This window comes from Oenanthe melanoleuca, chromosome 3, assembly GCF_029582105.1.
Source record: "Oenanthe melanoleuca isolate GR-GAL-2019-014 chromosome 3, OMel1.0, whole genome shotgun sequence".
Lineage (NCBI taxonomy): Eukaryota > Metazoa > Chordata > Aves > Passeriformes > Muscicapidae > Oenanthe > Oenanthe melanoleuca.
The window spans coordinates 54235260-54263172 of NC_079336.1; the positions used below are offsets into that span (position 1 = coordinate 54235260).

General features: G+C 44.2%; 1 protein-coding gene across 1 annotated transcript; it reads right to left on the reverse strand.

Moving 5' to 3' along the window:
* On the reverse strand, positions 1–27809 carry SLC22A3 (solute carrier family 22 member 3). Its single transcript, XM_056488076.1, has 11 exons — positions 27128–27809; positions 18662–18765; positions 16499–16653; positions 14087–14252; positions 12971–13088; positions 8295–8392; positions 7951–8165; positions 5646–5754; positions 5289–5401; positions 4035–4134; positions 1–3281 (listed from the first exon to the last, which is right to left on the reverse strand). Exons 1-11 carry the CDS (start codon positions 27530–27532, stop codon positions 3224–3226), a joined length of 1641 nt encoding a protein of 546 aa, XP_056344051.1. The 5' UTR covers positions 27533–27809; the 3' UTR covers positions 1–3223.
* Positions 27810–27913: the final 104 nt, after the last annotated feature.

Genomic DNA, 27913 nt, shown 5'->3' on the forward strand with positions numbered 1-27913 from the left:
TGCACATGCAGAAGAGATGTGTGTTGCATCTTAGCAGTTTTGGTTTGTTTTTTTCTCCCATTGCCTTAAAGGAGATGAGAACTATTAAGCACAGTTAGGTGGCAGGGTAATTTCTGAAGCTTCTACATCTGGAGTGATTCTGGGAGATGAAATAATCTCAGGCTGTTGTCTTCCTGAGCAGGAGCAGCTCTGATAAAGCACACACCACCCACCTGTCTGCTCAGAGGGATTCACTGGGCACAAATACCCTCCTGCACATTTTCTGTATATATCCCCTTCAGTGATTAAGCCACCCAAGGGATTTGTACAATGTTCCCTGACAACAGGAATTCTGTGTTGCAGCTTGGACTTTGGTTTGTTAAGCTTTGTGAACTCTTGAAGGCATGGTTAATGCCTGGCTTGTAGACAGAGAAACCATTGGCCCTGCTCTCCTTGCCAAAATGTCTAGAAATGCCTGGATATGCCTGAGTGGCCACAAAAGTCTCACCTCATAACCCTTCAAACAGTGCCAGTTGTGATCTTTTCCTTCTGCAAGGTGCAATAGAAATTGCCATTTTTTGTGGTAACCATTTGCACAGACTGGATAAAGTCACCCAGCACGTGTGGTGTCAGTGGCACATTTGACCCAAAACATCACTTTCATCTATTTGTTGGTCCAAGGAACCTCTTTGCCAAGAGGAAAGGCACAGCTGGGTTTCTGAGGTCACACTGTTCGTGTGCCTCTGGCGATGGCACGGTGACCCTTTGTGACCCTCACATCTCTCATGTGCCTCTGGAGGATACATGTGCAGGACAATTCCAGCTGTCAGAGCTCAGGCCCCCACTGAGGATGTGCCTCTCTCTGAGTGAGCTGGGCCATTTTTGTGTCAACACACGCATCTTAGGAGAACACTGCTGTGCCTCCTGACAAGCTTGTAGGACTTTCCTGTCAGTATTAAATGGTTTGAGGCACATATGAATTTAGAATAACTTTTTTTTTTTTTTAAACAGCCTGTCCTGTGGTCTTCATGTATCTTGGGGTTCTCCCTAGCTGAAGCTCTTCACACCACCACCTCACCTGTCCTCTCTCTCTCACAAATGTAACCCACCAATACCAAACCACTGGTCATACACCATGTTACATACCCACTGCACCTTCAGGAGGCAGCACAAAGTCTCACAGAGATGGGAAGGATTTTTCAACTTACAAAATCCCTGTTAGGGATAAGAGTTAACACGGGAGGAATTACCAAATACAATCTCCACCTGAAGTTGTTAAGCACTACTAGATTAGAAATCAAAACCTATGCATAGGCTTTTTTCTGCTGCCCATTACAAAACAAATTTTTAAGAAATAAATATATTCAAACTTCTGACACTGCCTCAAGCCATTTTACTTACCAAAATTTATCACTTACATTGTCTTTTGGGCAACACATAATGCTGTGTAAAACAAAGCATAATCTGAAAGAAGGAAACAAGTCTTTGCATCTCTTATTTCTCAATGTGGTTTAGTTGTCCACAAACTGAAGAAACTGTCAAATAAAGATTGCATTGGTCTAGGAGAAGTTTTCTCCCTTTAGCAGTAGCTCCAGTTTTGTGTGGTGTCTTCTAGATCAGCTGTATATGTTGTGAGATGTTCTTTAAGTTTCTTATCTCTAAGTCATTACTGACTTATGCTAAGCATACCTTTGACCTTTACTGGGCCTCAGAGTAAGTTAGAAACAGCCTTGAAAGACAGGCCTTTATCACTAACTGCCTAAAGTGTGCAAACATTGGGCTGGGATTATTATTAAAGGTTCTGTTTTCCTCCAGAAGGTGATAAGGGCAGCTGCTGGGGAAAGGCAGGAAGAGTTGGGAATTATTGAAAAGCACAGTATGTTCCTCACCGTAGGAAATCCTCCTGTGCTCTTAGGATGGTGAGACTGGAGCAGTGCTCATTCATTTTCACTGACTGTACTGTAGTGCTACTGATTTGTGGTATGAACCTTCCAAACTCAGTCCTTTATTTCCTTGTGCCAAATGTGGTTTTTTGTGAGCTTACAAGGTCCTTTACAATATCTCACTGACTGTCTTTTATTTCTCTGTTAGTAACAGGAAACCTTTTGAATGCCACATTTTTTCACGTCCTTCCCTGCAAGGAGTGTATTGCTCACCAGTGGCCAGGGCACAACTCTTGACGAAGGTCATACAGGAGAAAGGAAAGGCAGTCTGTCCCTGGAATCTGCTTGCAGAGCCAGAGAGTTTCTCTATTACCTATCAGCTTCAAAGGACCAATAAACATTTACTTCCCTCCATAACCAATGCTCCTGGCTCATCCCTGCCCAAGACAGCTTGACATCTCTGTCAACAACCCCCAAAAAATTATGCCCAAGACAGAAAGGTAACAAATAGTGATGATGAACAGAAGACAGAAATTGCAGGTCATCTTGGCAGTGGTGAGGGTGAGAGGAGAACAGGCAGAAGTCCTTGCCTTGGAGGTATGAGGGGTGTCACATGAACCCCAGCTGTGCCTGGGGAGAGGCAGTAAAGGGCAGAAGGATAACCCATCCTGCAGAGATAATGCCCTGTGCAGGGTGTGACACCTACATAAAGCCCTGGAAAGGTGAGGAGCACTGCTTCCACATTTCAGAAAGCCCTTGAACAAGGAGGGAAGCAGGGCTTTTGTTGAAAAGGGTCCCTGTGGATGTCAGTCAGACCAGGGAGAGGTTCTCCTGATGCACACTGCTGATTTCCACCCCTCTCAACCAGGGAAAGAGTCACCCTGATCAGTATCCTCCTTCTTTAGCCATCAGAACTTCTATTGGTCCAGATTCTTCAGGGCCAAAGGAGGACAGGTTAAAATAGTCATCCTCTCCTCCTAAAGGTCTTCTAAAACTTAAACAAGCGCTGCCAATTAAATCCTTCCCACACAAATGTAAATCCTAACAAAACAATAAACAAATGCTTCAAATAGATACAGAAATAAATACAAGGTCACTGAGCTGGAAATTCCATATTTTAAAGCTGTTCTGTTCTCTATGAAGAACCACAGTCCCTTCTTGCAAACAGTGTACTCAGAAAAAAAAAAGTATTTATTCCATATTCATAGAAAAATACACTACTTGTATTAAATGTCCTTGTGCTTAGAAGGAGAACATGAAGTTTAATCCATATTCTGCAGCAAATTTTGAAGTCGTGGCAGGTGGAGAACAAATTCCCAGTATGGGAACAAAGTTCTTAGCTCAGTGCTGTCCTTCAAAAGTCAAATATAAGAGTTGGTGTCCCGCTGTTTCCGTTTCTTGCCACATTTTCCAAAATGACTGTTGAAACAGAAGGGGAGAGGAGTATAAGTGTGGAAAAGCAGGAAAATATGTAGTTCAAGTTGTAGTCCAAGCTGCAGTACTGAAACATTATTTTTTTGCAGAGGAAAATTTCCTCTTTCTTTAGTTTGTACATTGAATCAGGCAGAAGGTCTTAATGCAATATCCAAAGCCTGTCCTTGAAACATTAATGTATAGCACTAGATCCTCAAATTATTTGCCTAAGGTGTAGATATTCCCTGCATATCTGCAGGGCAGTGAAGAGTCTGGCTTGCTGTGTGCCAGGAGTGGGAAAGCTGTGCCTACAACTCTTCAGCTAGAAATCCATTTCATATCTGACTTTCAAATGACTTCACAAAATGGGGGATTGCATCCATGATAAAGGGCCTTTCTTCACAGGATGCTTTGACTGAGATAATGGCTGGTTTTCTCAAGCAGAGTTGCAGGCTATGCTTTGCAGCACCTCTCTTGCACACTGCTGCTTTCTGCTTCCAGAGATGCATAGGACAACTTTGTGTCTCTATGAGAAAAATATAGATTTTATCACCATACATTTTTTAATAGCCTTCCTTAGTGATACTGCAAAGTTCGGTTTTCTATTGAGGAAAATTCCACCTGCTCATAGAATCAGCCTAACTAGGCAATTTACTTTGACACTGGGAAACATCAATATTTTGTGACAGTTGGTAAAGTTGAAGGAGAACATCCTCAGGAAACCTCATCCAAGTACAAGTAAGAAAATACATCTCATACCTTTGCAGCTGCTCCACATCCTCCACTGTCTCTGGTAATGAGATTCCCTTTGTCTCTGGTAAAAGCAATACTAGGAGGCCACAGACAGCTGCAAGAATACCTACAATAGCATTGAAGAAATACAAAAGCAGTAAGAACATTGTTACTTTTATATTTTCAGCTTTTATCCACTGAGAAAAGTTTATTCAGATTGAGTTTGAGGTGAGAGGTTTTAAGGGCATCAGCTAATTCTGATTAACCTACTCTAATCAAATACCTCTAGTTAAACTAATTTAGCCTGTTACAAAATCTCTTGAGGGCTAGGAGCTCATTTGCAGCCTGATCTCTCCAGGGGGAGGCCTAAGAAGTCAAAATCCTGAGATAAGTGCACACAGGCAAATGTATAAAAACAGCACGGGAACCAGGGTGGTATTTCTCACGTAGAAAAAAATCTGCCTTTTCTCAAAGGGCTCTGTCATGGAGATGCATCTGTGTTTCCTGAAACCACTGAGATTTTCCTGAAATACTCTCTTCCTTTATCCATGGCCAAAGTAAATTATGTGATTCAGAATAAAAACTCATCCTTAGGGAACAGCATTCAGATACAATCTGAATTAAGGATGGATATTTTGGAATAATTTCCTGCATAGATATAATTTACGTAATGTATTAAGTCAAAAATAGAAGAGCTGGAGCAAAAAGTCAATTGTTCCCTGACTGTTGAACAGTTCACTCTGATCCTCTCTGATTTTGTAGCTGTTTACTTAACACAGAGAGAATTCACATGTCCCTCAGAAACAGCAGAATTTAATAATTAGATAATAAAAACACCATAATTCTATGTCTTTTCTTGGAATAATGGTAATCATTTAAAAAGGCTGTTGTCTTTCAATTTTGTTTTCAGCTAAAGTTGTCATTCTTATTCTATACTTTTCATTTTGACTTTTTCGTGTCACGTCTACCTCCTAGAAGTCTGGTTTAGCCACAGATTCCCATGCAATTACAGAACCTAGCTGTAAGGTTTCTTGGTCCTAAAGCACTTCACATAGTTTATTTTCTGCTCCTTTGGTTACCTAAGCAGACCTGAGCTCTTCCACATTGTGCAGGGAAATCACATTTCACCCATTTGCCATTCAGCCTCTTGCTCTAGGCATAAAGGTGGAGAAGCACTGGTCTGTGGGGGAGACAAGGCCACATACTGCTTTTACCCAAAAAGAAAATCTCTGTTAGGAGAAGGATATTTAAACCAAAAGAATGTTGAAAATTAAATCTTACTGAAAATAATTAGAGGTAGCTCCAACCAAATGGCTGCTAATCGGAAAAGCAGGAATGGGGCAATGATCCCACCAAGATCACACAGACTTGAACACAGGGAAACACCAAAGTTTCTGCAAAAGACAAAAAGCACCAGATATTAGAGAGGTGCTGCCAAACAGAATAACCAGCAGTTTGAGGAGTAGAATGAAGACTTAGTTCCAAAATTATCTCTTCAGTATATGCCGTTCACATTAAGCAGTGGCTATTCAGCTGGGAAACTCTGGAGAAAAGCAAGTTTGACTAAAGGACAGGGAAACAGGAAATGGGGAAAAGCACAAGGAAAACTTGAAAGACTCCTGGGAGCTTTTGACATACCTCAGTGTCGTGGGGTACAATTCACTGTTCACTAGATAGACTACTTCAAAAGCTATTGTGATGCTCAGTCTTCCCAGCGTGGCAAGGGTCGTTTTGAGCCATGGGATATCTGTTCATACAGAAAGAAACACTTCTGTGTGAGCCAGCAGAGCATTTCTGAGCCCCCAGGTCCTGTCAGCAGAAATTATACCACAGGAACGCTGCAAATCAGACTGAAAGGCCACTGCTGTAGGTATCAATCTATAGTGGCATTTATTGCTTTTGAACATCATGTGAGGCTGCTTTGGAGAATTAGAAATCACTAGGATTGATTGATTCGATTCTGGTGGGGCATAACATCATGTGTAGGAGAATAATCATCATAAGCTTCCATGACCACATCCAAATTGTGCTCCAGAAAGGAGTATTTTTCTATATAGGGAAGTTATGCTGGAAGAAACACTGTTGAGTCACCTCCCAGAGCCTTCTGACCACAAGAAAGGCACCTCTAAGGCTGCATAGAATCATAGAATCATTTAGATTGGGAAAGACTTTTAAGACCATTGAGTTCAACCATTAACACAAACCTGCTACTCCATCACTAAACCATGCTCCTAAGTGCCACATCTACACATCTCTTAGAAACCTCCAGGAAGGCTGCAGTAAAATAATTCTCCCTCGAGCAGCCCACTTACTCTCTGTGATTTTTCTAGCCACTGCAGAGTAGACACACTCCTAATTATGCTAGTCCTGGTCATCCTCCCCTCCCCTTCCATCATACCTGGCATGACTGGCACAGGCTGTACCTGTACCTGCCCCTCTCATTGTGAGAACCCCTCTCTGGAGAGCTGGTGCTTTCAGGAATTGCATCACAAGGAATGTCACAAGCACTTCTGCCATGCTCTTGGGAGAGAACAGTCTCCTGTCTAACCATGACTAGGCAGACAGGGAGGCAAGTGAAACAACAAGCCTGAACTTGGCACAAAGGGGAGCTCAGCCACTGGAGAGGGCTCTGGCAGTGATTGTGTTTTTTCAAACCTTCAGTGGAAGAACAAGAAAACATTTCAGTTTTTTCAGAACCAAAAATGAGACACTTGAGTTTATTTGCCTTCCAAAACAACCAAACAAATACCATCAAACATCATCCCGTGTTGCAAGACACTGCTTTTGCCCTGAAGATTTCTGTTTTCAAAAACACGTAAGAAAAACAAAGGCTGGAAAGAACAGAACAAATCTGCATCATCTCCATGGCACCCCTTCAGTCCACCAGACTCCCAAGGTGATGGTGACGTCTGTGTGGTTGCTCCCTCTGCCAGGGCACTCGAACTGTGTGAGCAGCACCGTGATGGGGCTCACAGCTGAGAGCTGCAGTTTTCCCCATCTGTATAAACAGATTTCTCTAATCAGGACTCGGACCTCAAGTGTCCAATCTGCAAGTATCTTAAACCCAAGGCCGTCCTTTCCTACTGAGAGGCTGTTGGTAGCCCCATGAGAAACCTTGGGAAATTAAAACCTCTTCGGATGGCCAGGGCTGTCCCTCACTTTGATAGGAACAGGTCTGAGGAGAATGAGGCCTTTCTCATGTCCACTGAGCTGCTGCTCCCCAGCTACAGTAAGGCAAAGCATAATCCTATGATTATATACAATTCAAAGTACCTCCAAATGCCTCCCTAGGGATAAAAGAAAAAAAAAAACAAACAAAACAAACAAACAAACAAACAAACAAACAAAACAACAACCAAAATACCATGGTTGGGAAAACAATTTAAAGAAAGAAGTGCTGGGAAGCCTTTGTGCAGTATCAGATCTTTTAGCTGTCCTTGAAACCAGATAAGAATGGCTTAATCAAAAGCCATATCTTTCTCCCAGCCTCTTAGCATTGTCCAAACCCCTGGGAGAGTGAGGGCAAGGCAACAATCTCTGTGATAGCTACCACAGCCCCTACATTGTGTTGTGGTTTACATTGTTCTATTTGTAAAGGAAACGACTGCCAAGACGACTCACCGAAATCACCTATTTCTTACATCACCAAGTGTGTTCCATGCCAGGAAACGTATTTTCCCATTATATTTGTATATTCTTCCCTTGCATTTGCCTTTGAAGAGAGTACAGAGCCTTTATACACCTTTCCACTAAGGTACTCCCAGCTGTTGTTCACAACCCATCACAGATACAGCTATTCCATGTCCCAGGGCCATCTACACGCAAGTAAGGAGTGTATCCCCTGCCGATATCCCATGTGCTTTCACTTTTACCTGCAGTTTTGTGCTCAGGGGGTGCCAGGGAGGAGCCACTGCCCTGAGAGCCTGGCCCAGGGGGGAGTTACCTTCTGGCAGGAAGGCAGTGATGAGGCAGGCGACGCTGGCCGCGATGTTACTGGTGGCGAAGGGCAGGCGCCGGCCAAGGCGGTCGATTGTCACAATGATTAGGAAAGCAGCAGGCAGCTCCACGGCTCCTGAGATGAAGAAGTCTAGGTAGAGGTTTCCTCCGATGATTCCCAGGCGCATGACAAGCCCTTGGTAGATAAGGGCACTTGTGAACCTGAGCAGCAAAGGGAAAAAAGTGTTGAGAGGCGAACAAATGATTGGGAGCAGCTGGAGAGACCCTGAAAGTCACAAGGCAATCTTTCTCAGTACCCACCACCCAAGCTGGGCTGACATGGGCACTCACCAGGCGTACATCAGGATGAGCGTGTTCCTTCTCATCTGGGGAGTCCTCACCAGGTCCAGAAAGGAGGGGTTGCTGACCTCCTCATTGCTAATAGTGATCTGAGGGGACAGGAGAGCAGTAGTCAGCTGCCAGGAGACAGGCAGGCACTGGGACAGAGTTTCTGTGTAAATACAGGGATCAGCAATATTCCAGTGAGCAAAGGTGCTGACAAGCCAGTTTGCTGCTCATAGCACTCCAGAGCAGTGCACAGGTGTTGGAACAGCCAATAACTGGATATGCTGTGAGCTTTCCTTTATGATGATTGTGCCAAAATCGATTTAAAAATCCCCAGTCTTAACTTGAGAATGGAAAAATTATTTCCTCATTGTTGACCTGGATCTACTTGGAAGGTAATAAGCAGTCATAGTCACACCAGGGCCACTGGGCACAGAACTGCCTTCTGCCATGGGTGGCAGAGAAGGGGAGACAGGACAAAGCAATGGGCTGAGGGAAGCAGGTAGAGAGGGGCTGAGCAGCAAGCAATGGGCTTGGGAACATCACTGGCAGCACAGGAAGAAAAGGGGAGTGAGAGAAAGAGCAGATTTATGACAGTGCTTGGGTGCTACAAAATATTCAACCAGTGAAATTCAGAGGGTCCTAAAATATGCACATGCTGTGCTGAACATGACTTTTGCCCTGAAAAAATAATCTGCTAAGTATGAATTAATGGTCCTCATACTGCCTACAAAATGTGATAAATCTGTTCTGAGCTGCCTACAATACAATCACAATCAGACACTCAATGAAATTACTGTTTAGAAGGTTTAACAGAGAAGAGCAGGATTTCACTCAGCCCTGTATTTACCTGTTGAAGCTCATTGCTGTAGATATTATAGAGCCAGAATACCAGCAGGGCCAAACAGGGATTAGTTAGATGGATCTAGGCTGTTTCTGACTCTGGCCAGCAGTTTTTAGCCACGCTGCCCAAGCCAGGTGGAAGCCCTGTGTTCATAAAGGTCATTTGGCAAGTGAGGAAGACACAAGGAAGATAAGGCAGAGGCAGATAAGGCAGGCACCAACCATGATACTGCCACAGCTGGGATTGCTATCAGCTCTCAAGCAGCTGCAGAGAACATGGGGCTAAACCTGCTGTGCCGTTTTTAGGAGGATTTTAGGCAGCCTTTTTGCTGCTTTAACTCTCCATTATTGGCCCCTCCTGAGAGCAGGCCTAAGAGGGCAAAGGGAGGAGCAAACCTCTCTTTATTACCACAGCACCTGCTGCTCACACAGGGGTGGGAGCCCAGGCCAGAGGGCAGACAGGACAGAAAAGACAGGGAAGCTCGAGGTAACATGCAGATCCATGATGAGAGCACAGGTAAAGCCAAACCCAAAGCTTTCACCCTTTATTTGTTCTATTGTATCATAAGGTAGCACAGCTGCTTTTCAGTGAGATTTTGCTGGATGTATTTACACATGACTTTTTCATAACTGACTGACACAAAGCTTTGTAAGTAAGACAGAGAAATCCCACATTTGTTTGAACTTCCTTTCTACTCCCTCTCGCTCTTCTCCTGTAAGCAGAGCCAAAAGTTTTCTTCACAGCACTGCCACTTGAGCTGCATGCCAGAGTCCTTAGTGAGGCAGGCTGGGGTTGCTGGGTTTCTGCACTGCTCTTGGACTCTCTCATAATATGGTTATAAAGCTGCCATGTCTGCTGTTTATAAGAACAGGCTGCCAGCCATCAGCTGTGACTTTGTGCAAATATGGTTTTAGATTTCCAGAGGACTAAAGATAAATTCAGCACAACTGCCACTTGTATTTTTATGTCTTAATAAAATCAAAATAATTCCAGGCATGACTGAGCACTTTTTTATAGATGAAGAAAAAAGGCACTATGGAGAGTCAACACTTTGCAGGGGGAAAAAATCCTCTTTTTGTTCTTTGAAGTTAAGGAGAGCTTTGCTATTCACACAAGTGCAGTCAGGAATTCAGTGACAGGGCCCATGTTTCCAAAGATACACTATTTGAAAACCCTGGATGAAGTTTTATAACTTCCCTCATATTTTCATGTTCCAGCAAAATTACATATCAGTTTTCCCACAATTATTTTTATGTATGTAGTTCTACACATGCTTAATTCTTCATGGGCCATGCAGGTCTATACATATATGGATGTATGTAAAATTTTCATATGCAAGTTAATGTATGCAAGGAATACATATGTCTAGATATGTTCTATAGGGTAGGAAAAAAAATCTGTAGGTAAAGGGACAGGTCTTGATCCACAATTCTCTTAAGAAGCAGCTCCTACTCGCAGGGTTGCAATTCATTCTGGTTTTGTACAGAGACCAAGAATTAAAAAATTAGTTTGGAAAAACTGTCCATGGTAGGATAAATATGAGCAACTGGAAGAAAAGAGTTTATAATTTAAAATTAATTTAATGGGTTCTGGTTGGGGTTGACCTATACCAGTGTTGTAACTCAAAAAGCAAAAGTAACAAATGTTTATCCTTTTTTATATAAAGGTCATCTGTGGCTTCTGCATGCCAGCAAAAACCCAAAGCTGCAACATCCAGAGCCGTGTAAGGGATTTGGCTGATGAAACAGACACAGACATACTGGAAAATCTGAGCCCAAGTGCACTGAAGGATAATGCTTGTCATTCTCCCTGAGCCTCCACACCTGCAGCACTTAGCCTGAAATTCTGGAGCTGCCTCATGAAAGAGAAGTCTGATACCAGTTAATGTGAGAAATACCCTTGATCCATTACCCATGCACTTCCTAGGGATGCTCTCTTTCCTCTGGGCACAGCACAGAGGATGACAGAGATTCTGTATTTAAAAGGTCCCAGGAACAGAGCCAGCACAAATCTAGATGTGTGGACGTTAATCTCTTGCAGCTGTGAGTGGTTAAGGTCATGAGCATGGATACTTTTGGAAAAAGAAAAAATTAATATGACTTAAAAAGCAAGGAAAGGCACATCTTTCTGGTGTGATGCTTTGAAAATGCTGATGTTTAGAGAGGAAGTGGGTGTAGGAATGCAGGGCTGAATGTGGAGGGGAAGCTGCAGCAGCACAAACTTCCTGCTACATGACTCTGGGCATGCTTGGCACTGCATAATTCAGACCTGGATGTGGGAATCACACTGGTGTATGCACCCTAGCAAAACACAATAATTTATAGAATCATAGAATGAATGGTTTGGGTTGGAAGGGGCACTAAAGTTCATCTAGTTCCAGCTCCCTTGCCATGAACAGGGACACTGTCTACTAGGCCAGGTTGCTGAAAGCCTTGTCTAGCCTGGCCTTGAACACAATCCAGGAAGGGGCTTCTCTGGGAAATGTATTCCAGTGCCTAATCACTCTCACAGTGAAGATTTTCTTCTTAATAGCTAATCTAAAACTTCCCTCTTTCAGTTTGAAGCCATTCCCCCTCGTTCTGCTCCTTCATGCCCTTGAGAGAAGTCCCTTTCCAGCTCTCCTGTAGCTCCCCTTTAGGTACTGGAAGGCAGCTCTAAGGTCTCCCTGGAAACTTCACTTCTTGGGGCTGAACAGCCCCAGCTCTGTGAGCCTTTCCTCATAGGAGAGGTGCTCCAGCCCTCTGAGCATTTCACAGCCCTCCTCTGGACTCACTCCAGCAGGTCTATGTCCTTTCATAAGTAATCTCATGAGGTTTAACAAGAGGTTTAACAAGGGGCTGCACCTGGGTCCAGGCAACCCCTGGTATGAACACAGGCTGGGGATGAACAGACTGACATCTGCCCTGCCCAGAATGACTTGGAGGTTCTCGTGGATGAGAGGCTGGACACAACCCAGCAACGTGCACTTGGATCCCAGAGAGCCAGCTGTATCCTGGGCTGTCTCAAAAGCAGCCTGGACAGCAGGGCAAGGGAGGGGATTCTGCTCCTCCCTGGCGAGACCCACCTGCAGGGCTGCATCCAGCACTGGGGGCCCAGGCACAGGAATCACAGAATGTTTTGGGTTGAAAGGGACCTTAATGATCACTCCAGTTAACCACATCTGTTCTCACTGAACCATAAGTCCAATGCTGCAGTAATCATGGTCTGAGAGCCAGACACTTGCTACCAGCACAGAATGAGCCCAATGCTGCAATGTCACAACAGGATTATTTGAAATGCGTCAGTCCTTTCAAGTTCTGTCATGACCCCTGGCCAAAGGACTCTAACTCTAACACATATCATCCTACTTTGGGAATAGTGATCTCAGACAGAGCTTCCTCAGTTTGAACTTTGCAGTGTATTTTCTCATTGTTGGGATGGAACCAAATTTATTTAAATCTGATTTCCTTTTCTCTTAGAGTTGTAAAAGGAACTTCTAGAAAAGGAAAGTGGATCCTGTTATCTCGACTTGCTCTGTCAGATAAAATGGCAACACTATGAAATACCATTGCCCCTCAAGTTAGGTTCTGATGTTTCCCACAAGTTTTTAAAGTAGGAGTGTTAAAAAAGACTTGATACCTTGTTTTGCAAACTTATTTTTTTAAAGCCCATGTGTTTCCAGCCATTTCACTTTTTTAATCTCACAATTAACAAAGTAGCAGTGTGACTGACAGCAAACTGCTCTGGTGTGACTCTTCAAGAGTGTTGTCGCTTAAAGAGAATGGATTTTAACACCACTGAACCTTCCAAAGCTTAAGAAAGCTTACAAAAAACCTCTGGCTCAAACATATGACTGTACCTCTGAGTAATGTGGTGAGAGAAATTTCCCATTGTGTTTTGCAATGTTGCGCATGATTTTTAACGCCTTCTCTCCCTTTTTACGTGTCAGGAGCCAACGTGGGGATTCTGGAACCACCCTGTCAGAACACAAAAGTCATAAATAAGGCTTTTACCTTGTAACATCATAAAGTCTTTTATCTTAAGATAAAGTCTTTTATCTTTTATCCTGTGTTAACGAAACACAGATTTTTCAATCTTTGGGATACAAAAACTCCTTTGAGGACTGCTTTTCTAGTCAACCTTCTGTAAAATATTTGATCCCAAGAAAGAAGAAGATAGACTACATCAATACTCTGCAAAGCTGGAAAATCATCAATCTAACTATTGTATATCACAATGGTTGTCAAAAGTATAACCAACAAGCAAAGAAGGTTCCTGTAGAACAGCAACAATGAAAGCCAGCTCTAAGCACATAGAGTAACACAGGCAGATCAGGAAGCTTCTGGCTGTATCACTATAAGATACACACATAAATGTGTACCTCTTTTATAAACTGAACACAAAGCAGTATCACTGATGGGTGTTTCAGTTTCTGCTAGCCTAGGGTTGAGATGATTCACTATTTTAAAGTTCACAGCAGGCAGCATTTAAGGCAGTGATGTTCAGGAGGAGCTCTGTGGGTTTGTCACTTTGGGTCCATCCCACAGGACAGCTGCACTGAGACAGGTGTTTACCACAGCTTAGAACTCTGCTTCCTCATCAGCTGTACTGCCCAGCCCAGGGGACCTGAGGGCAAGGTCAGACTTTAACTAAGTCTGAGATAATGGGATGCAGAAGTGGGGTCTCATGGCTGACGGGAAAAACAAACTTCGGTCAAGTTAGCCTTATAAATAGAGCAGGGTCCTGTGATGGGCCAGTTGTGGCTGATCAGAGAGGCAAACTGTGGGCAGAAAAACTAAAGTAATATATGCCTGTGATTCACTAAAAAGGAATTACAAATTGCAAAGTCAACAATATGCAAATATCTTCTTCCTAACCTACATCTTCCACTCTGGAGATTTGGAGCTACAGGAAGACTCTCAAGGTGCTCAAATAGCAATAGCAATAATGACAAGAGCAATGGCTGCAACATTACCAATAGTAGAGCAGGAAGAGGAAGTTGGGCAGTGAAATGGCCAGCTGGATCCCTTGCCAGGTGGGAATCAAGTATGCAATTCCAGGGAGAATTAGAATTCCCAGGGTAAAGAATATCTGAATCACGATTCCGACAATCCGCTGATCAGAACCAACAATCTCCGTCACTGAGCAGAGACAAAACCAAAATAAATAACACAGAAACAAACCCAATTTGAAAAAAAAATATTAGAGGTGAAATATAAGGAAGGCTATGCCATATCAGGCCACAGTTCTGTCTAGCCCAGCATCTTGTCTTCAGCAGTGTAGGCATGTCACTGAGGCTGGCCAGGGCAGGCACGAGTGACACCTCCTCAACTCACCCCCTTCCTCAGCCAGAGGGTCAAGGTGTCTGTGGGGAAGAGAGTTTAACCATATCATGCTGGTTGCTCTGAGGGAAATGAATGATCCAGTGTGGTTTGTTATTTATTAGGAAAGTTTTAGCTTTTATTGCCTGGGGCTTTTTTTTTTTTTTTTTTTTAACATTTGGTGGATTTTTTTATTTGGTGAATGTGTCTAATAGCTCTGAAATCTAGGCTCATTTTCCAGGCAATATCTCATGGCCATGACATCCACAACTGAGGTGAGCAATGCATGGAGAAGTGTCTCCTGTTGGTTCCAAAACTCTGTCCACTACACCACCTCCAGAGTAAAAGCAGAGGGTTTTACCTTGGTTTGCAACACACAGAAAACATTTTATTTTAAATTTATTTAGTTAGTTAGTTATTTTGCTAAAGGAGGCACAAATTTACAGGTAACAATGGTTTGTTTTGGCTGACAATGCAGAGAGATATGGCAGCACAACCATTTTTGTTGACTATCCATCACGTCTGCATGCATAGCTCAGAGGCAACTCTGTTGCCTAAAGATGTCATATTAGCACTGCCCCCAAAAGAGCTGGATTTTATGTAAAAGCAAAGGGGTTTATTGGGGCAGCCTGAAGCACATATCAAGAGCTGTGGAAATGTATTAATAGCAGCCACCCTCCTGGTGCAAACAAACTTGTAATCTTCAAAGATGCTAGGTTGGCAAATACTCTGGGTGATCCCAGGAGATAAGAGTTGATCCCTGAAGGGACTTGGAAGGAATCACTCTATCCAAGAGTTGGGCACCTTGCTCAGGTCTGCAGTAATAGAGTGTATTGAGGATCTCAGGATCTCTGAATCTTTCCCTAAAGTCAGGCAGCCTGATCTGAGCATTGAAAAACATTCCTTTCTTTTAAAGCTTGGCCATTTTCAGGAAGCCATGGGTCTGTCACTTGCCAAAGTTTCAAGATAAGATCTCAGTTTAAAATTAAGCCATGTGCATGGAAGTAAGAGGAAAAGCAGCTTCTGGTCCTTTTCCTGGATCTTGGACAGGAGCTGCTCAGTGTGACTTAGCCCAGAAAAACAAGGTTCTTCTGGGCTTTAGATGCTAAAAGGGTAGACTGGTATGTTTGCACATAATCACCACAGTGCTCCCAGGTCTCATTGTAAGTGTTTATGTCTGGTTGCAATTCTGCTCCCATTCATATGGAGTTTATTCCACTAGGAATTTTAAACAGTTGTCACAGGCCTCACAGACAACCGCAATAACACAAGCTTTTGTATAATGATAATGATATCACAATGTTTTGGTTTATAACAGTAGATCACCAAATGGATGGGTTTATTTTTAAATAAATCTGACATCACATCTCTTGCAGGATGCTTCCCTCAATGTCTGGCTTTTCCAGGCTTTATGACTGCCTTACTGAACCTGGCAGTCATTCAAGACACCACAACAATATCCTTTCCAAAGGAGGCTTGCTATGCAAGGAGCTTCATTGCTATAGATTATAGACTGACAAATTATAATCTGCCAGAGATTCTGTATCCCTGCTGTTTTGATGCTATTTATAACAAAGCTTCCCTTTTTTTCCCTTTTCCAGGAAAATTTAATCCTAATATGGACCCTGGTGTCCAGCCTAACACTAAGCCAAGTCTCCCAGCTAAAGAATGAAAGCAGCCAGCCAAGCTGTCCTTCCAGTGAGGAGAAGCAGCTAACTCCTCTGAGCATCTGTGGAAGACATTCAGACTCTGCCAAAATAAACCATGTCCCTGATTGTGTATCCGGTTTAATTGGGGCTTGCTCTGTAGGTTTTTATCATCCTGGTGATCTTCTGTGTAATAACTAAACCTTTATGTATTAATAATCCATTCCCTCACCTCTTCATCATTGGTAGACAAATGCATTTACTAGCATGGACTTGGGTTATTCTTTGTCTGCTGGCTCCAGGGTCAGAGCTTTGTTCCCAAGAAAAAATATTATGACAAGCAGATGCAGCCAGAGTCTTTGTCCTCCAAAAATCCCTCCCTTTTCCTAACCAAGAATGAAAGAAGGTAACAACTCTCACCAATCACATAGCATGTCATCCAGGTTCCCTTGCCAAACATGCCTTGGAGAAAACGGAAGATCAAAAATACAGTAAAATTTGGTGAAAATGCCACTATGATACCACTTATCCCAACCCCAAGGCAGGAGAGCAGGTAGATGGGGATTCTGCCATATCTGTTGAAAAAGGAAAAGAAAATTGAAATCATGAAAAGACACAAAGTTGTTTTGTTTTTTTTTCCCTACCATTTCATTTTAATGCTAGATCTGACAGTGCCTTTTTGACACCAGCCTTTCTCCAAAAGGTGTCTCTCTGAAACTCTGTAGTATTGGCCCTTGGGTTATGGAACTCTTTTACCTGTGGTAGTTGTCTTTACATCACTAATTCCAAAACTTGTGATGTCCTCACCAGCCCCTGTTTTGTTTTAGAAAACTGTTTGGTTTTTTGCACCTAAACTGGGGCCCATATGTTTCAGTTCAGGTGTTTGATCTGATCAGGTTTTTAATGAGTGCAATTTTTACTGGGAATTTCTCTTTCCACAAATTAATCTTCTAATAATAATTACAGCCAGTTTTGTGAAAGTCATTTCTAATTTAACTACTTTATGTGATTTTCTAGGTTTGGTTTAGGTTTAGATCACTTCTTTTCAAAATGTGCCTATGCATTCAGGAGTTTCACTTTCCAGAAAGGAACATAATTATGTGCCCAAGGTAAGCCATAATTTTTAAAAAAAAAGTTCCTGTAGTTTCATGGAATTGTGTCTTTGGAGCACAATTAGATCTTTTCTCATTTGTTGCTGTTGTTTTTTTAATAAGAAACAGTGAAAAATGATGTATCTGTTTATATTGCTGTAAAGTATTTGCAACAGTATTCGTTAGTTCATTTTGTTCAAAGGGTTTTATTAAAAGAATTAATGCAGTACAAAACCCAGGCAATTTCCAACCAGATCCATTCTTCTGAGTCCTGTCAAGGAGACAAGAGCAAAATGATCTGGCTGCAGCACATTCCCCCAGTTCTGTCAATACACAACTTTCACAGCTGTACAGTAGTTTCATCAGACATATTATTTTATTTTAATAATTGGCTGTAATATCTCTGCTCTTCCACAGTTTTGTGGTGCTGGTATCACAACTGCCTGGCCAGACACTGGGCAGAGATATCTTTAGTTAGTCTGTGCCATGGCCTCTTTTTCCATTGCTTTTTCCCTTATTACTATGTGCCTTGAAAAGATGAAATTTTCCTTGAAATTACTTTTGTTTGCTAAGTCAAAATTTTCTGTCTGAGATGCCATTACAGATAAGTTTGCCTATGAAGAATTATTATTGTTGTTATTGTTATTGTTGTTGTTGTTGTTGTTATTATTATTATTATTATTATTATTATTATTATTATTATTATTATTATTGTTATCTTATTGTTATTATTACAGATGCCAAAGAAAATATAAACCAGGCAGAAAGTAATTTACAAACTGAAGCAAAATGCTCTGTCATTGAAATCATCAGTGCTCTCAGCCAATGGACAGGTTGACTACTGCTAAATAGCAGCCCAAAGCACAAAAGAGGGCTCCCTTCTTGACTTTCAGAGCAAGGTAGAGCTTGTGGGAGCTCCCCACTGGAGCAGGTTAGCTACTCAAGCCTGAATATCACCCAGCCTTTTCACAGAATGGGCAAGGTTGAGAGGGATTTTCCCTTGGCTCTATCCAGCTCTCTGTCTATCAGCCAAGGACTGGTTGGCAGGGCTATGACCTCAGAGGTAAGCATGAGACCAGCCTGTGAATGGAGAGAGTTACCACACTCAGCCACTTCCTGCTTTCCTCAGGTAGCTGCTTTCTTATCAATGGTGCCTATTAAATATCCTTCAGTAAACATCAGTCAGAAAGCTCCTCTGAATGCTTCCTTTTGGTTTCTGTGTCCTTCTGCCCTTCCTGGGTCCAGATGTGCACAGAAAACCTTGGAAACCACAATAAAAGCTCATTTCATGGCACTTTGAGTTCCAAACAGGACCATTACGTATTGTATAAGGTTTCCAGCCCAAATCAAAGCAAAGATTACATTGACTGAGTTTTGTTAACTCAATTTGGGGATATTTATCTCAAGAGAATTAAACCTGAAAAACGTTGGCACATGCTTGCTGTAGGTTAACCTCTCAACAAACCAAAGGACAGCAGAGCTCATACTGTACCTGTCAGCAGCATAGCCCAAGATGAATGCTCCAGCCAGGAACCCCAGATTGAGGATGGCCTGTGAGAGATCCAGCATCCAGGCATTGCCACACACAAGATCATACTGTGGGAACAAGGGAGAGCCATAAACACCCAGGTGCCTCATTTGTCACCCTCAGGGCAAAATATTACAGAACTGCATAGGTCCACACAGGAAAGGGAAAAGGAAGGGGAAGCTCAAATATGTATGTTCAACCACAAGCATCAGTGGGCCCATAGCTAGCACTCTTAAAGTGATCATGAACAGGGACAGCTCCTCCTTGCCAAGAGGATGCTGCTTTCATACATCAGTTACTCAGATTTGGAAAGCAAATTGCCCTTCTGCAAACAGCACTGTTAAATATGGTGCCAAGGCAAAGTCCTGACTTGGTGCAGAGTAAGGGTCCACAGCCATTGCCAGTGAAAACAGCACCTTACAGAAATGATTTAGTTATTCTTCTTAGTGCCTTCTAGATAAAAGCAAAAATGTGCAGTCTCTGAGGAAGCTGAAAACAGATCTCAGGTCAATTTCAGACACACTGAATATGTATTTTCTTGGTGTAGCTTTCCCAGACTTTTCTATTCCTTGTACTGCAGCATCCATAACTCCCCAGCACTACTAGCAGGGACAGGGGTGGGGAAAGTGGTTGAGAGGAAGGAAGGGACTAGGAACTAAAACTAGGATGAAACTAAAACTGAAGTAGTTCTATAGACAGCACGGCATGGGAAATTACTTTAGATGTTTCTGGAGAATAAAGAAATTTAACCACTGCAGACCATATGGGGTTTGGGAGGTTTCAATCCATACCTGGGATAATCTTTGCAACAATGAGGCCTCAGGACCAAAGGAAGCCACAGACAACAGCAGCTGCCACCATTTACCTAGAGGGACCCTTTTGCTTTCAGATGTGAGCTATAAGACATTTTTTAATCATCAGCAAGGTGCTGGTTGCTGAAGCACACACAGGGTGCCACATTTGTGCTCACCAGCATGTGACAACACCAATGCTCAAGCACTCTGCTTGAGCAGAGTGCCCACAGGGTGGGCTAGAGAAACAGCAGCCTCTTCAGCCATTCACAGTTCTCCAGACCATAAATTTCGTGTTGTGTGCTTGAGCTCCATCCCAGCCCATCTGCATGCAGAATATTACCTGTGTCTGAGATCTGGAGCTGCCTGCACAGGACATACAAGGGGCACCTCACGGGTCTCCAACCTGATAGATATCCCCCCTCCACTGCCTTTAAACAAGGTCATGGTTTTGATGTCAAGCCCATTACTCCTGAGTAGCCACCTTTCAGCCAAGTCAAGCTATGAGCATCTGGCCTCCACTTGGGTAAATCTTGAGCAAGAGCTGCAGAAGCCTCTGGGAGGAATAAAACCTACTCTCAGCTGTCATACTCAAGGGCAATTGCAATGCTTTCCTAGCACAGACTGAACGTGGAGCAGCACTTTCAGATTTCAAATGCTGCTTAACCTCTTGCTTTTTGAAGCCATGACAATGCTAGCAAATTGTATCAAAAGATGTATCTGTGGAAAACAGTGGGGATTTACAAGAATGAACATTAAAAGAACATTTTTAAAATCACAATGCAATTTGCCTGTGCTGATGCCAGAGGTTGGGACTCTCCTTGACCCCCTTTTCAAAAACTGTATTTATTTTTAAATTATTTGATCTCTGTACTGTAAACAAGCAAGGAATAAACTATCATGAAAGAAGGCAGGAGAACAAATGCATGCCAGAAAGGAAGGGGAAAGTATTTTTAATGGAGAGGATTCTTTCATCTGAACAGCAATTTCCTATGATTTATGCAGCACTATCTCTACACTAACAATATAGTCAAACATTGTATATATTCTGGGAAATAGTAACATATAAGAAACTTCTTAGGAGCTACAGGCTCTTTCTAGAGATTAGTGACAATACATTAACTGTTCCAAGTTAGTCCTGTGCTTTGTCATTTTCTAAGTATTTAAATAAATTCTGATGTAGATAAGCACTTCTATTTGCTTGAGGAAGCACCTAGCATTGAAGTCATCACCCTGCTAATGTCTTGTTTTTCATTTGCAAACATAACCTTTAGAGGGGAATGTAACCTTTAAAAGAGAATTGAACACCCCGCAGAGACCTTTTCTTTATCCAAGCTGCCTGTCAGACCCCCTTCACTGCATCAGCTGTGACCTGGTTTGGTTGTGCATGAAAGTTATCCCTACACGCATCCCTTGGACAAAAATAATCTGAAACCCTTTAACCACGTTTTTAGACTGCCTCCAGTTAGTCCTTGGTCCTCCTGTACAAACACCTCCACAAAAGGTGGTGGCACGGTGCTTCCTCTCTGTTTCTGAGCATTCATACGCCCATCCATGCACGGGCTGATGTTTACTCTTCTAAAAAAGCTAAAGCATTCATTACAGTGCCAGAGGGCGGGGGGAGAAGGATATGAAAAAGTAAAGCCTTGTGGTTTTCTTCCCCTGATCTTAAGCCTATTTGTTGTTCTGTACAGCGCTGGCTACAGACGCTGTTAGAGCCCAGTGAGCTGGCTCCTCACTGTAATCACCAAGCAGGTGACCTAGCTCAGCTGGCCAGCTCCAGCCAAGGGCACAACCTCTTCCTGCCTTTGCTGTGCTCTCAGCCAAGCCCTCAGGCACCCAGCACAGCCCTGCAGCTCACCTCTGCACTCAGTCCTGCCCTCACCTGCAGGATCTCTAGCCACCGTAGGACACAAAGCACTGTGCACCTGAACACGGACCATTTCCATTTAGGCAGCTAACTGAAAAACTGCCCAAACTGGGAAACAATCCACTTCCTCACTGTTTTTCTCCTAGCCTTGACCCTGAGCTGCCATTGTAAGCAGAAATGGGGTGCTGCCATCACAGACAGGCAGCAGGAGCCAGCTCCTCCTGGACATTCCTCTACAGTGCCCTTAACAGATGGGAAAAACAGTTCTGTCCTCCCTGCCAGCCTTGCAGTCCGTGCAGCCACCCACTGCTGGTAGGAAATACATCCCTGCCATGAACATCTGCCAAGGCTTGGGCACCAATGGCATGCTCAGGTTTACAGGGGCAGTGGTGTGGCTGGAAGGAAAGGAAAGGTCCTGGTGCTTCACTGATCTATAAAGGAGCAGCAAACCACCTAAGTGGGATCTCTCTGGGAGAAGGAAGAGGCTTTGCACTGGCTCCCTGTAGCCCATTAGTGGTGTAATCACTGTAAGGAGTGGCAAATGAATGAGTTTGTACAGGACTAATGACTGGGAAATATGAGACTGTGGCAACTTGTCATTTCTTCATGGCTTTGGTTCAAGGCAAACATTTTCCATTTCAGTTTGACATACAGGCTAACCACAAACTTGTAATTCCTGGGACTTGAGAGACTTTTATTTACTTCAGCACACATATCTCTGTGTAAAAATTCTTTATTGGCCATAGTCTCATCCATTGTTTTGTAATTTGATTGTAACAGGCAGTAAAGCTCCTCAAAATGTAGCAACCTTGAGAGGAGTTTTGAAGAGCTTTACTGCCTGATACAATTAAATTACAAAACAATGTATTATACTCTATGGTCAATAAAGAAATTTACAGAGCTCAACTGCAGCAGCATGTCCAGAGCCCAGACAGAAGTTTTAAATGACATTTACACAAGTGACGAAAAAGAGTTTGGTTTACCCTTTCACTCCCAGTGACAAATGGTTCAGTGAGATATTCATAGTTTAAGGAAACCTGGGGAGATGCTGACAGTTGCTGCATGTTCCTTATTTGTTGCTGGGCTGTTCTTCTCCTCTTCTCTTGTCCATTGCCCTTTCAAACTGCAGTTTTTCCCACATCCTATCTGCAACAAACCCCTCTGCCAGTGCATGCAGTGGAAAGGGAGAAATTATCTTCTCCTTCTTCGCTTTCTGTTAAAGCTTCTGGCAGAATGGTAAGGGATGAAACAGTGCCCAGGGCACTGGGGCTCAGGGCCTGAGGGACAAGTTAGTTTTAAAAGCTTTGAAATTTCCCTCCTGTGCATGACCAAAGACCATGAACTTTGTGTTCCTGCCACTGGGATCACCTCATTCATTGAATATCTTAGCACAAAAGGCCCGTTCTCTACTTCTTCTTTTTCTCTGTCTCTTCATGGCCAAAGAGAGAGGGAAGTAGAGAAACTCTTCACCTCCTAACAGGGAAAAAAAAAGCAGCAGCTGTCCTCAAAACAATAAGAAAAAAATTGGACCCTCAACTAGTACCAGTGGGTTTGATGGCAGTGGAAGAAACACAGCCCCACTGGCATAATCTCTGCAAACAACTGCTCCAGCCCATCTCATACAGAGAAATCTCAGTCAGAGTTCCATAAGAAATTCAGCAGTTGCTGCTCCCTCTGCTCTCTGTGTGCCCTTTTCCCTTTTCCCTCCCCTAATTAATATTAATCCCACCATGACAGTGAAAATAAGACAGGATATACTGCCATGCCAATAACAACAGTCACACTAGATCAACAATTTGAGGGTAAATTGAGTTGTTTATTCCCCTGGAGGAGGATAGCAGAAGGACCAGCTGTGCTTTTTCCACCCTGAGTTTGACTGACATGTTATCTCCTTCTCTGAGGGACTGTAAAAAGTAAAAACCATGAGACAAACGTTTGTTTCCTTCCAGGTTTCTCTGCAAAAGTTACTAGTATTTTCTGAGACAGCTGGCTAGCAGAGAAGTAAGAAGATTGATTCCCAGCAGGTGCAGTAGGCTGTGTTCAGATGATCATTTGTCCACCTCAGACCTCACATTTCAGCAACAAAGTATTGTCAGGTTTCAAAATGGCATCATCTACAGTGTGAAGGTTTGCTGCAGACAGGACATTTTGAAATCTGCCCCTTCTGCTTAACTCCTGCAGACCAAGGCTGAAATAAATGCTGCCTAAAATACACCCATCTGTGCTGTAGCTGAACACAGCTCTCCCTCTTCCTTTCCTCCACCACCTCAGGCCATTTCACTGCAGTCACAATTGTAACTCATGTCCATGCCTTGGGGAGTCACCAAGGACAAAAATGTCTGAAGGAAATGGCTCTGCCTTTGCACACTGCTTCCAGCTGCCCTGTCACAGAGTGCTAGAGTTTGTCTTAAAGATCAGTGACCCCATCTTCAGCGCAGTTTCCTGGAAAAGTTGGGTTTGTTGACTTTGGTATGTCCTGGTTACATGGGTCCTTCACAAGGCTCACCCAGCAGGACTTGGCAGACAAAACACTTTCTGTTTCAAGTGCTACAGAGCTCAGTGTGACCTGGGCTTCCCTCCAGACCCCTGGGCCAGAGCATGAGGCTGTGGTCCCTCAGTCCAGTGCAGCCTCCCAGCACACCTGTTGTTTCTCCATCTCCATCTCCTGCACAGAAACACAGTCCTTCCCTCCCTCTTCCCTCTGAGCAGTGCCAGCCACCTGCTGGGACTGGCATCATTTCAGATGGCACCAGCTGGCATGAGTCAGGAATTGATTTACCTTGATAATTTACCCTGTCAGCTTTCCTTCCAAGAAAAATCTGAGAAGCCACAGCATTCTCATCCACAGGGAGATATGCAAGACATGTTCAATTAAAAGAGGGTTGATTGCACTGGGCCAAGGTCCTCTGCACAGCTCCACCACCTCTACACAGCTGTGGCTCAAAATGATATCTCAAAACCTTTATGTCAGCCCAGGTCTTGTTTGCTCAACTCTAACACAGTGCAGGTTTGTGTGCAGCACCAGTGACAACTTTCTCAAATCTGGATTGCCCCCATGGAAAAGCCTGAACTAGAGCAGTAGAGCACAGAGAGCCTTGGCCAAGATGTAGGGACCTATTCTCAGAGCCCATTGGACACCAGTGATATTAAGAGGAAATCTTTAGCAGTACTGTATTGCCCATCATTAGAACAAGGTGACTGGCTTTGCCATGTGTTGCTCCTGTGATGATTTCTTAGTACAATTTGCTCTTCTCCTCAAAAGCTGAAGGAGGAAAGTCCTGTACATTCTCCCACAACATCACTGCACTCCACCACTGAGACTTGGGAGTCCTGCAAATCCACAGGGGACCTGTGCTTGCCATAGGTCTGGAAGAACTCCTTCACTACACTGACTTTTCCTCTCTCTCTCTCTGAACACACGTCCTGAGATTGTTTTGTAACTCATCCTTTTAACCTTGTCTCCCTGGTCACTTCCACTGCTGATTCAACAAGACATGCCACAAATCTTTAGCTGAAAGAAACATTTCCACACACATGGACAAAATGAAGTAATTACAAGTAGATGGGTAAGAAAACAACTCTTTAGTGAGCTAATTAAACAGAGCCTAAACTGAGTCATGGTTTGTTAGGGACTCAGATGGGCAAGAGACTAAATTAAATCTGGGATATAAATTGTCTTTGCTGGATATATAACTCATTAATAAAATATCAAGCCCCTTTTAGTGGCTTATCTCAGAGCAATTGAGTCAGGACATGCATGCCACAAGCCTCCTTTTTAGATGAAGAAATTGAGCCTCGTGGGATATGATTTATCCAGAAAATGTTGCAAAACTGGGAGGAGGTTCCAAGTGGCACAGATCACAGCCCAGCAGCCTCCATCCGAGGTCAGCTAGGGTGCCTCTAGGAGTCACAGTGACACCAGGGGTGGGACCTGCTGCCCTGGCACAGGGGAGAGACAGTCCCATCCTTGCAGGCTGTTACTCCATGGTTGTCCCAATATGCACCTGGGGGAGCACATCCCTTCATCCCTCCTCCCTTCCCTGGACCTGAAGGGTCTCCGCAGCAAAGAAGAGCAAGAAAGTAAAGATGGATGAGGTACTTGCCCAAGAACATTGAACCTTTCACTCCCATTTATTGCTGCAAGACAAATACTGGTTTCCTTTCCCCATAGTTGTACCCATTGTTGCTGGAAAATCACAGTTAACAGGCTCTGTTAGATACACACAGTGCTGCCATAAACGGACTCTGAGCACGATCTTATGGACACAGCCTACATGCTTTCACCTATAGCAAGGCTGAAGGGGGGAATAAAGGGACAACAGCAGAAAAGGAATCCCTATATTTTTATTTTTAAGGTCTAACTCCTCACAGTCCCCCAGCAGAAGTACCTTGGAGGCAGCAGCATAAACTTCCCACCACTTCCTATGGGTTGTTCCAGAGTCAGACTGTAGCTCCCAGGCACTATTTGTCCTCCTTTCCTGCCCACCCAGCCCTGCCTTCCACTGCCAGCATGGGCAGAGATACATCTTTATTAGGGACCAAAGTTTGACACCAACTCCCTGCATGTCATTTGCAGCCTCTGAGCAGCTTTTCACTGATCATACACTAAAGCCAGATCTGAACCTTTGCTCGAGGGCCAGTTGGGTGCTCTGATTTCTCTTCTCCTGAGCCTAGACCCTGGCTAAAGCTGCTCAGGTTGCACTTGGTGCTCAGGGAACAAAGCTGCTACCCTGGAGAGCCCAAGGCCTGAGAGTGGACACAGCAGTCCCAGCTGGATGGGAGAAGAATGGTGAGTTGGAACTCTTGTCAGTGTTTGCTTAGGGCTTTGCCTGCTGTGCCCTGCTCCCCATTTAGAGAACACAGCCCCAGTGCAGGCATCGAATTAAAAAGCACAGCAGGCTCATGAGACAGAGAGGAACCAGAGCCCTCAACTGTGCTGACACATTTTGCACTGCACCCTGATTATTTCTGAGCCAATCCCTCTAAGTACACTTTGTGTTTCTCATCACTTCATGAGTAACAATTGCTGTCAGAATGACCCTAAAATACATACTCTCATGGTGCAGACTGTATTTTGGAGCCAGACCACAGCACACCCATGGCACAATTACAGATTACTCAAAGGATCTCCTAGGAAAGCAACTTCACTGGCCTTTTGCAGCCTCATTAAAAAATCACTGCATTTGCCAGTGCTTACCAGTAGTGATAATAGCCTGCTGTTCTCTGACACCAATATTCAGGAAAAGCTGAATGTTAGCTTTGGACAAAAATGTATGTTTGTTTTTGTTTTTTCTCTAGTAAGCACAATCACTTCTGCTGACTCCTGCCAGATCTCAGATAGGCAGTCTGCCACCTGTTATTTTTTATTACCTGCAAACTTACATATTCAGTGCTGGAAATACAGAGAAGAGATAATCTACATTGATCCTGGTCATAGAGCACACTTGGAGTTTACACCACCGAAGTTGCTAGCCCAAAACTGAGCACCAGAAGCCTCAGCTGCAAGGACTTAGCTGCTTGTTTTAATCTGGAATTCCTCTACAGACAGTATTCGACTTTGCACGGGCACTTGGCTTCGAACAGCCACCTTTTACATCATCTCACTTTTCCCTAAAAGCTTGGTGCCGGCACTCGATCATACTCATTGTCTGGATTTGCTTGTGACTAAAAATTAAATAAATGTGGGAAGGAAAACCAGCCAGCAAAGCAACAATCCCATTTAATCCCACAGCAGGACAGGCACAGGTGGCAGGCTGTGGGCGTCCTTACCTCGCTGACGATGGATGCGTGGGGCTGCTCGTAGACCCAGCTGCCGCGGCAGGGGGCGAGGGGCAGGCTGTGGTTGCCGTAGGTGGCCAGCGGGCTGGCACAGCTGGCCGAGGTGTCCCAGGTGACATCCGGCCTCTCGCACGCCCCGCTGGCCGAGCCGTTCCCCCCGAGCAGGGGCAGCACGGTGAAGTTGCGCTCCTCTGCCAGCGTCCAGCCGCACCGCTCGCTCAGCTCGGCTGCCCCGGGGATCCTGCACCAGAAGCTGTCCGGTGCCCGCCCCAGGAAAACCACGCTGGCGAACAGCGAAGAGAAAGTTATGCCCGTCTGGCTAAGGAGGAAAAAGACCCTCTTTTGAAATCTTCCGAATTCCCCAGCCTCCTTCAAAACCTCATCGAAGGATGGCATCGTGCGGGGCGGTCAGTCCGCTGCAGCAGCCCGGGAGATGCAGAGCTTCCCTTCACACCCCGCATCGGCTGCCGGCGCTTCCTACAAAGGCGGCGGGCTCGCCTCCTCTCTCCTCATGTGCACACACGGACAGACACACAGACGGGCGGACAGACGCGGGACAGCATGGGCGGAGGCGGAGCGGGCGGGCGCGCACAGCCGGGCGCGGAGACGCGGGCACGGCACCGGGCACCGGGCTCGCACGGCACCGACAGATCGCAGAGAGGAGGGCGGGCATTCCCTATTCATCCCGAGCGCTGAACAGCTTGTGTAATAAAGCCTTAACTCCTTCGGGACGGGCGGATTAATGGGTGCAAGGGTAAAGCAGAGTTAAACGGGAAG

Bases quoted from the DNA above. Each gene is read 5' to 3' on its own strand.
- SLC22A3 (XM_056488076.1), bottom strand. From the start codon at position 27,532: ATGCCATCCTTCGATGAGGTTTTGAAGGAGGCTGGGGAATTCGGAAGA. The intron at 5,755-7,950 runs GTAACTCCCCCC...CTGTATGAACAG, and splicing joins CACTGCCTTCCTGCCAGAAG to ATATCCCATGGCTCAAAACG. The intron at 3,282-4,034 runs GTATGAGATGTA...CTGTTTCAACAG, and splicing joins GATGTGGAGCAGCTGCAAAG to TCATTTTGGAAAATGTGGCA.